Below are 9754 nucleotides of genomic sequence, written 5' to 3' on the forward strand. Positions count from 1 at the left end.
GTCCAGTGTCAAATCTTTCTCAGAAAGCAGCCTTTTCTGTGTTCCTTCACTTAGGAGACCACAGACGAATTTGTCTCGAAGAGAATCTGCCAGTCCTGCCCCGAATTGGCAGTGCTTTGATAGCTTTCTGAATTCGGTGAGGTAATCAGCATTACTTTCATTCTTGTGCTGATTCCTCTTGAAGAATTTGAATCATTCCGCTATCAGCAGCGGTGTTGGGTTTAAGTGCTCCTGTAGGGTATCAACAATCTCCTTAAAATTCTTGTCCTTTGGTTTGGCTGGAGTGATTAAGTTTCGTAACAGCCCGTATGTCTTTGCGCCCATTAGATTTAGAAGTACTAACGCCTTTTTATCATTTTCTATTCCATTTGCTGTGCAATATACCTCCACTCTTTCAACATATGTGGTCCAATCCTCTATATCATTATCGAAAGCATCAATATTGCCAGCCTTAGGCATCCTGGAAAAAAAATGGCGCTTCCCGCGCTTTCCTTTCTTCCCTGCAGAAAAAAAATGGCGCTTCCCGCGCTTTCCCGCCGCTGCTGCTGACAACGCTGTTTTCCGCGTTTTTTTTTATTTACAGGTGGAGACTCGTTCCCGCCGGACTCTCTGGGACTTTCCCCCCCCCTCTGCTTGGTCCGAACGCCGACCTGCTTTGCAGCGCCGGCCGTCTCCCGAGTGCTCCCCCCTATGTTTCTGTTTGCCTCCGCCTTTGCTGCTCGGCCTCGCTGCAGAGCCAGCCGATGGAGCCCCAGCCCGCCGCCCAGGAAGGATTATTGCAGTACCTGCCACCAGCTCGGCTAGCTGGTGAAACCACAGTTTTTTTTTTCCTGCTTTTCTTCGACTTTGGACGTCTGAGGAATCGATGTCCTTGAGGTGCTGCCGAATTGCAGGTAAGTCCGTTTCCAATTCGTCGCCACTGTTGTATCCATGTGTTAATAGAGACACTGAAGGCAGGAGTTGGTTTCACAGGTGTTTACTGAACAAAGTCTGGAGGTCAACTAACTGATACAACACAATATACAGGCTTATATAGCCCGAGTGACCATTACCGGCATTACAGTACACAGGGGGCTCTTAAAGGCACATACACTACAAGGGCCTAAGTCTCTAACCTAACTATTTAAACATGATCGATTTAAGTATTTCCCTGAGCATACAACCACTTCATGAAATTGTATTTTTCACCAGTTAACATGGGATAAGCTCGCTGTTCAGTTTTTTCTTTCGGTTTTCTTTCTGAAACTGGTAATCCATCTTTATCAATGTCTGGCCAAGGTGCGAGTCTATCCTGCTGCCAAATGTCTGGTTTGTGGTATTTGGAACTTTGTCAGAGAACAGAGGGATGTACTCAGGGAGGGGTTCCTGTACTTTCGGTCTTCCCTGGAAAACAAAAGGTTTAAATAAACATATGCAGTACATTCCTTGTACATACAAATAAAATGAGAATACAAAGTCAAAATCCATTTGTATTTCTTTGTTTTAAAGGATCTGTTTATTGGAGCACGTCCATTTAAGATGAACAGGTTTAGTGCACAAGTTTATATATTCCCCAAGTTAATGTTGCCTCAAAGGTGTGGCAAGAGCTCGTCCATGGACCGGTGGGTAAAAGCAGTGGCCAGATAGACTAGAATGTCTGGCATTCAGGAACATAAGAACATAAGAATTAGGAGCAGGAATAGGCCACTTGGCCCCTCGAGCCTGCTCCGCCATTCAATAAGATCATGGCTGATCTTGGGCTCAAAGCCACTTCCCCGCCCGCTCCCCATAACCCTTCATTCCCTTATCTTGCAAATAATCTGTCTATCTCCACCTTAAATGTATTTAATGACCCAGCCTCCATGGCTCTCTGGGGCAGAGAATTCCACAGATTTACGACCCTCTGAGAGAAGAAATTCCTCCTCATTTCAGTTCTAAAAGGGCGACCCTTTATTCTGAAGCTATGCCCCCTAGTTCTAGATTTCCCCACGAGGGGAAACATCCTCTCTGCATCTACCCTGTCGAGCCCCCTCAGTATCTTATATGTTTCAATAAGATCACCTCTCGTTCTTCTAAATTCCAATGAGTATAGGCCCAACCTGCTCAACCTTTCCTCATAAGTCAACCCCCTCATCTCTGGAATTAAGCTAGTGAACCTTCTCTGAACTGCCTCCAATGCAAGTATATCCTTCCTTAAATAAGGAGACCAAAACTGTACGCAGTACTCCAGGTGTGGTCTCACCAACGCCCTGTACAGTTGTAACAGGACTTCCCTGCTTTTATACTCCAACCCCCTTGAAATAAAGGCCAACATTCCATTTGCCTTTTTGATTACATAGAAACATAGAAGATAGGAGCAGGAGTAGGCCATTCGGCCCCTCGAGCCTGCTCCGCCATTCAATGAGATCATGGCTGATCATCCAAATTCAGTACCTTGTCCCTGCTTTCTCCCCATATCCCTTGATCCCTTTAGCCTTAAGAAATATATCTAACTCCTTCTTGAATATATTTAATGAATTGGCCTCAACTGCCTTGTGTGGTAGAGAATTCCACAGGTTCACCACTCCCTGGGTGAAGAAATTCCTCCTCGTCTCAGTCCTAAATGGCTTACCCCTTATCCTTAGACTGTGACCCCTGGTTCTGGACTCTCCGGCCATCAGGTACATATGGTGCACCCATCTCTCCAAGGTGGTGCCCAGAATCTGGATGACAGTTGTCTGAGCTTCCATCAAAGCTGGAGATCCCGGTGACTCCTACTGTGAGGGCCCCGCTGCAGTGTCCCTGGAGGTGGTCATATGCTCCAGGGTAGATTGCAGAGTGGAAATGCCATGTGAGAGAATTCTGCCGACACTGGAAGTGGAGTCCTCCATACCGTCAGACATGGTGCTCAAAGTCTTTGGCAGGCCTTCCAATATACCTCATATAATTGCTCACTCGCGCACCTCAATAATTCTTCTTTTAATGGCCGGACCCTGGAGGTCCACATCTCTGCCACTCAACAGAGCTAGGAGAAGGCGGCACCCTCCAGCGAGTCGTCTCCTGCGCTGTCGCTGCAACCAGTACCTGCTCCTGCTGACTTGTGCTGTGTGTTTCACCAGGCGCAGACCCCTATAACTCGCCAGCTATGGCCCCTGGGGTGCCAATGCCTGCGCTGGTGCTCGAGGGGGATGCATCGGGAAAACAGCAAGTCATAGTCGTGTATGACAGTGTTATGACTCTTGATTTCAATGCAGGGAAGAGCACGGCAGTATAATATATATATATTTAGAACTTAGAAGGAACAGGTGAGGTAAATTCAGAAGAGCCCTTGCTACAGTAGTTGTGATAAAATAAGGAGAGATGGAAAGATTGTGATTGAGAGAAAGAGAGACGTTAGAAGCTACAAGATGTATTCTTCTAGGAGACCTCGCGATGAATGTCGCTGTGATTATTTCTTCACCACAGCAGTACATCAGAGATGGGAAATATTTGCATTGAAATGGCTGATTTTCCAGAGTTCCAGGAGGTAAAATTTATCCCTCACGACTGACCTGCAAAATTTTGTTTGCAAGTTAAGCGTGGGTGTTCTGTGACTTTGAGACTGGAGACATCCATTGGCCGAAAAGAAACCATCAAGTATGAAAAAGTAGGATTACTTTTCCACTGATGTTAATTTTGACACAGTGGACACTTAACATATTCTTGTACCAGTCTCTTAAACAATTCTGCTGTCCTTAAATCACGAAGAATAGTCTTTCCAGCTGCTAAATTACAGCAACAAAATTGAAATAAAATGAAAATATATATTTAAATAAAACAGCACTTGTTACAGTGGTCAGGCTCCACTTCTACAGGGTGCTTGGCGCGATCTCCAAAATGGCTTACTTACACTAATGACACTGCTGCACTCCTTCTAACTGTATGACTGGGATATGCAATCAACGCTAGGATCGGGGATTGTAACACTACATACTTCCAACCTCGCTCTAACACACACACACAAACAGACAATAGTGGGGTTAAAAAATAACAAACCGACATAAAGCATTTGGAACCATGTGCAACCGAATAACAGCTTCACCTTGCTTGGCGAGCACAGCTGTATTCTTGGAATGTAAAAGTTCCCTAAAGCAGCAATATTGCAGGATTCATTTTCACCACATCGGGGGGGGGACACTACAACTTGGGAATGTTATAAATTTGTGCAGTCCCCTTCTTCATTGACACTTCTCACAAATTAAAAAATCTGGGTTTTCAACTCATTTTGTCCCATCAACAGAATTTTGAGGGGGAAAGTTTGTTTGAAATTAAACCTGGAGTTGGAATGACACCATATCGAGATGAAAACACCACACAGGTTTGGAAGTCTATTGAAAATAAATTATTATCACGTAGCATAAAAAACAATGGATTCTCAAGACCGAGGATATATCACCAACACAAACATGCTGTCAATTTCAAATACACCAAAGGCAGATTTATGGAAAAGTATTTGAAAATCTGGCCCTTTCATATTACACACATATATCATATATTAATTACAATCCTTACCTTGGCATCATAATCTTTAAGAAAGCTCCACTTACTTTCCCTGGCAAGACAAAGGGCAAAATGTTAATGCAGTGGGCAACTAACGAGGCAACACGGCAAACTGATGGTATCAATGTGATAAGTAAAACACACGTATTATTCTTGAAGAATCTATTTCTTTAAGACGGGTAGCTTGGCTTCAGATAGAGAAAGGTCATTTGAAGTCCAGAGTATACAAAGGTCAGAACCTATTTACATAAAGTAATAGTTTGCAATAACACCAAAAGATTATATAGGTTCTTTCAGAGCTGTAATTACCAAACCATAAGAACTCATTGCACCAGCATAATTACAGGGACAATTTTGTTATGTAATTGGAGGCACAGAACATGCAAATTCACAATACATTGTGCAGTTGTACTATATCATGTAACATCAACACAACTAGAACAGGCTAGATGTTGTTACCAGAGTGAATGAGTCCTTGATGAAAACACTAATTTATGCACATTGCATAATGAAAATAAGTTGTGTATTAAGTGGCTTACCAGAACACTGCTGTGAAAAGGAAACAAAAGGAAGGAACGTCTGTGAAAGTGGTAGACACCGTACCACAGTGCTAACTAACAAAGCTGTATCGACATTAGAACATGCAGAGCGACAGCCTGTAATTCCACCTGTTTCTATTCGGCAAAGTGCCATGTGTTTTTCGTGATACATTAGGTGTAATTTTATAAGTTTGTCCTCATGATGTCGAGCCTTCTCCACCAGAAGTGGCCATCAGGAATCTGGGTACACACTTCCCACAATCTTCCAGTTGATGAGTTCACACTCCTGATGTAGGGTCTCACTCACTCGGAGTGTATTTCTAGAATTCGGGCAGGCAATCACCATGATTTCCAATCCAAATTCCCACTGTGCACTCTTGGAGGGCAAGGCTTGGCCATCATAAAATTGCCCCGGCTCCATGCAGGCACTTTCCTCAAAATGGAAACTCGACTTAAAAAGGAGCTGCACATGTTATTTTAAGTTCAGCTGATGTGAAATTTGCAGGGGCAGAATATAAAAGCATTGCTGGCGTGTGGATTTACTGCAAACATTCGTAAAGTGTCGGCTGTGGCTCAGTGGGCAGCACACTCGCCTCTGCGTCAGAAGGTTGTGGGTTCAAGTCCCACTCCAGGGACTTGAGCTCATAAAGCTAGGCTGACACTCCCAGTGCAGTGCTGAGGGAGTGCCGCACTGTTGGAGGTGCTGACTTTCGGATGAGATGTTAAACCGAGGCCCCGTCTGCTCTCTCAGGTGGACGTAAAAGATCCCATGGCACTATTTCGAAGAAGAGCGGGGGAGTTATTCCTGGGGCCAATATTTATCCCTCAACCAACATAACAAAAACAGATTATCTGGTCATTATCACATTGTTGTTTGTGGGACCTTGCTGTGTGCAAATTGGCTGCTGCATTTCCCACATTACAACAGTGTCTACACTCCAAAAGTATTTCATTGGCTGTAAAGTGCTTTGAGACATCCGGTGGTCATGAAAGGTGCTATATAACTGCAAGTCTTTCTTTCTTTCTAAAGGAGCTGTGGCCAGCATCGCGATGTATAGAAGGTAGGCGGCGTATTGGGGGGATATGTCTTCCAGTCACTGTGGTGTCTTGGAACTTGTTTGATTGACTTCGGGGGTCAGAGAGGAGGAATTTCCCAGAATCAATTTTCCCTAAATTAGCCTAGTTTTTCTCTGTTATTTTGCCTCTCCCAGGAGATTGCGTGACTGGCTGGGGTGGGGCGGGGGGCTGGGTGGGGGGAAAGAGGGTGTATAGGGGTCATGGTGGCATAATGCCAGTAATGGTATGAGCTTGATAAACCAGCTGGACTTATTCTGCATGTCCTTTTCACACATTTTAAGTTACCTGTCTCTGCTCAAATGTACGCAGAGTATCTAATACAGAAAAATGTTCGGTAAATCTGCACTCGGATAGAACAATTGGATTTTCAATAAGTGTGGCTACTTGAAAAGGAACAATGTGCAGGGCTGTGTGGGAAGGAGCAGGAGAGTGGGACTAATCGGAGAGCTCTCTCACAGAGCTGGCACAGGCACGATGGGCTGAATGGCCTCCATCTGTGCTGTACGATTAAAAAGAAGCAAATAAAGCCCATCTCAACAGTTTGTCCTTCCCCAACAACAACTTGTATTTATATAGCGCCTTTAACGTAGTAAAACATCCCAAGGCGCTGCACAGGAGGATTAAAAGACAAAAATTTTGACACCGAGCCCCATAAGGCGAAATTAGGGCAGGTGACCAAAAGCTTGGTCAAAGAGGTAGGTTTTAAGGAGCGTCTTAAAGGAGGAAAGAGAGGGAGCGAGGCGGAGAGGTTTAGGCAGGGAATTCCAGAGCTTAGGGCCCAGGCAACAGAAGGCACGGCCACCAATGGTGGAGCGATTATAATCCGGGATGCTCAAGAGGGCAGAATTAGAGGAGCGCAGATATCTCGGGGGGGGGGGGGTGGGGGTTGTGGGGCTGAAGGAGATTACAGAGTTAGGAAGGGGCGAGGCCATGGAGGGATTGGAAAACAAGGATGAGAATTTTGAAATCGAGGCGTTGCTTAACCGGGAGCCAATGTAGGTCAGCGAGCACAGGGGTGATGGGCGAACGGGACTTGGTGCGAGTTAGGAAATAAAGCATATCTATCTCAAAAAATGGTCCTTGCCCAGCAGAAAACAACGTATGAAATCTTGATGATTTCTTTGCAATAATCTTTTTTTTTTAAAAACACCCCACAAGACTTACTTTCAGCCCTGTAAAAGCCCATCAAATGCACTCACCATTGCCTGAGCCCTTGCCACTCTGCTCGTATATACTCCCTCCACTCCTGGTCGTGTTTGACTGAGTCCCAGTGTTGGAGCTCCCTGGACTTGAGTGTGGGCTGACTGTGGGACGTGAGAGACCCAGCGGACGGTCCGTCCGCCAGGCGATACCCGGCCGAAGTGGTTCTGCTGAGACCGATGTCCTTGCTCCTGCTCCTGCTCCCCATCCGAGCACTCAGTGAGCACCGACTGCACCCGCTGCAAGAGTCAGTCTGCAAGGTTCAGAGCAACTTCCAGCTGGAGGCGCCGCTCCCCCAGGGAACTGTGAATTTTGTTTTGTTTTCAGGAGGAATGGCTCTTCTGCCAATTCAGCACAAGAGTTTTCATCTCGGCAAACTTCAGAAAGTAGCATTCGGAGAGACAGCCCCCGCCCGCTCCTGTCTCAGAGCCACTTGCACTGATGCATTGGTTGGATTCCAGCCCTGTGCTTTGCAGAACCAGCTTGTTTACTGTCGCTATTGGAGACGTGTCTCTGGAGAAGGAGAAGCCAAGCTCAGTCAGGAAGCGGCAGCAGAGTTGGTTATGTTACTGGATCTTGGAGACCTGAGCTGAGGAATTTAAATTCAGTTAATTAAATTTCAAAAAATCTGGAATAAAAAAGCTAGTATCAGTAATGCTGACCGTGAAACTATCGGACTGTCGTAAAAACCGGTCTGGTTTGTCCTTTAGGGAAGGAAATCTGCTGTCCTTACCCGGTCTGGCCTATATGTGACTCCAGACCCACAGCAATGTGGTTGACTCTTAACTGCCCTCTGCAATGGCCGAGTGAGACAGTTTTAAAAAAAGCTACGAAAAAAATAAGAATAAAACCGGACAGACCACCCGGCATCGACCTCGGCACCGGCTATGAACATGACAACGGCACACCCAGCCCAGTCAACCCTACAAAGTCCCTCTCACCAACATCTGGGGACTTATGCCAGAATTGGGAGAGCTGTCCCACAGACTAGTCAAGCAACAGCCTGACATAGTCATACTCACAGAATCATACTTTTCAGCCAATGTCCCAAGCTCTTCCATCACCATCCCTGGGTATGTCCTGTCCAACCGGCAGGACAGACCCACCAGGGGTGGCGGCACAGTGGTATACAGTCGGGAAGGAGTGGCCCTGGGAGTCCTCAACATTGACTCCGGACCCCATGAAGTCTCATGGCTTCAGGTCAAGCATGGGCAAGGAAACCTCCTGCTGATTACCACCTTCCGCCCTCTCTCAGCTGATGAATCAGTACTCCTCCATGTTGAACACCACTTGGAAGAAGCACTGAGAGTAGCAAGGGCACAGAATGTACTCTGGGTGGGGGACTTCAATGTCTTGATAGCACCACTACTGACCAAGCTGGCCAAGCCCTGAAGTTCATAGCTGCCAGTCTGGGCCTGCGACAGATGGTGAGAGAACCAACACGAAGGAAAAACCTACTTGACCTCATCCTCACCAATCTACCTGTCGCAGATGCATCTGTCCATGACAGCATTGGTAGCAGTGACCACCGCACAGTTCCTGTGGAGACGAAGTCCTGTCTTCACACTGAGGACACCCTCCATCGTGTTGTGTGGCACTACCACCGTGCTAAATGGGATAGATTCAGAACAGATCTAGCAGCTCAAAACTGGGCATCCATGAAACGCTGTGGGCCATCAGCAGCAACAGAATTGTATTCCACCACAATCTGTAACCTCATGGCCCGGCACATCCCTCACTCTACCATTATCATCAAGCCAGGGGACCAACCCTGGTTCAATAAGGAGCGTAGAAGAGCATGCCAGGAGCAGCACCAGGCGACCTAAAAATGCGGTGCCAACCTGGGGAAGCTGCAACACAGGACTACACGCATGCTAAAAAGCAGAAGCAGCATGCTATAGACAGAGCTAAGCAATCCCACAATCAACAGATCAAATCAAAGCTCTGCAGTCCTGCCACATCCAGTCGTGAATGGTGGTAGACCATTAAACAACTAACGGGAGGAGGAGGCTCCATGAAAATCCCAATCCTCAATGATGGTGGAGCCCAACACGTGAGTGCAAAAGACAAAGCTGAAACATTTGCAACCACCTTCAGCCAGAAGTGCCGAGTGGATGATCCATAGCGGCCTCCTCCTGAGGTCCCCACCACCACAGAAGCCAGTCTTCAGCCAATTCGATTCACTCCACGAGATATCAAGAAACGGTTGAGCACACTGGATACAGCAAAGGCTATGGGCCCCGACAACATCCCGGCTGTCGTGCTGAAGACTTGTGCTCCAGAACTAGCCACGCCTCTAGCCAAGCTGTTCCAGTACAGCTACAACACTGGCATCTATCCGACAATGTGGAAAACTGCCCAGTTATGTCCTGTCCACAAAAAGCAGGACAAATCCAATCCGACCAATTACCGCCCCATCAGTCTACTCTGAATCATCAGCA

General features: G+C 46.5%; 1 protein-coding gene across 1 annotated transcript; it reads right to left on the reverse strand.

Moving 5' to 3' along the window:
- Nucleotides 1–966: 966 nt before the first annotated feature.
- On the reverse strand, nucleotides 967–7792 carry cimip5 (ciliary microtubule inner protein 5). Its single transcript, XM_085996313.1, has 3 exons — nucleotides 7313–7792; nucleotides 4510–4549; nucleotides 967–1383 (listed from the first exon to the last, which is right to left on the reverse strand). The coding sequence occupies exons 1-3, from the start codon at nucleotides 7519–7521 to the stop codon at nucleotides 1192–1194; spliced, it is 441 nt and encodes a 146-aa protein (XP_085852439.1). The 5' UTR covers nucleotides 7522–7792; the 3' UTR covers nucleotides 967–1191.
- Nucleotides 7793–9754: the final 1962 nt, after the last annotated feature.

This window comes from Somniosus microcephalus, chromosome 9 (genome assembly GCF_052327205.1).
Source record: "Somniosus microcephalus isolate GS21.2 chromosome 9, FLI_Smic_1.0, whole genome shotgun sequence".
Classification (NCBI taxonomy): Eukaryota; Metazoa; Chordata; class Chondrichthyes; order Squaliformes; family Somniosidae; genus Somniosus; species Somniosus microcephalus.

Excerpts from the sequence above, each read along its gene's own strand:
- cimip5 (XM_085996313.1), bottom strand. The coding sequence starts at position 7,521 with ATGGGGAGCAGGAGCAGGAGCAAGGACATCGGTCTCAGCAGAACCACT. Across the intron at positions 4,550-7,312 it reads TGGCAAGGGCTCAGGCAATG|GGAAAGTAAGTGGAGCTTTC; the intron begins GTGAGTGCATTT and ends TTGTCTTGCCAG. Across the intron at positions 1,384-4,509 it reads TTAAAGATTATGATGCCAAG|GGAAGACCGAAAGTACAGGA; the intron begins GTAAGGATTGTA and ends TTTGTTTTCCAG.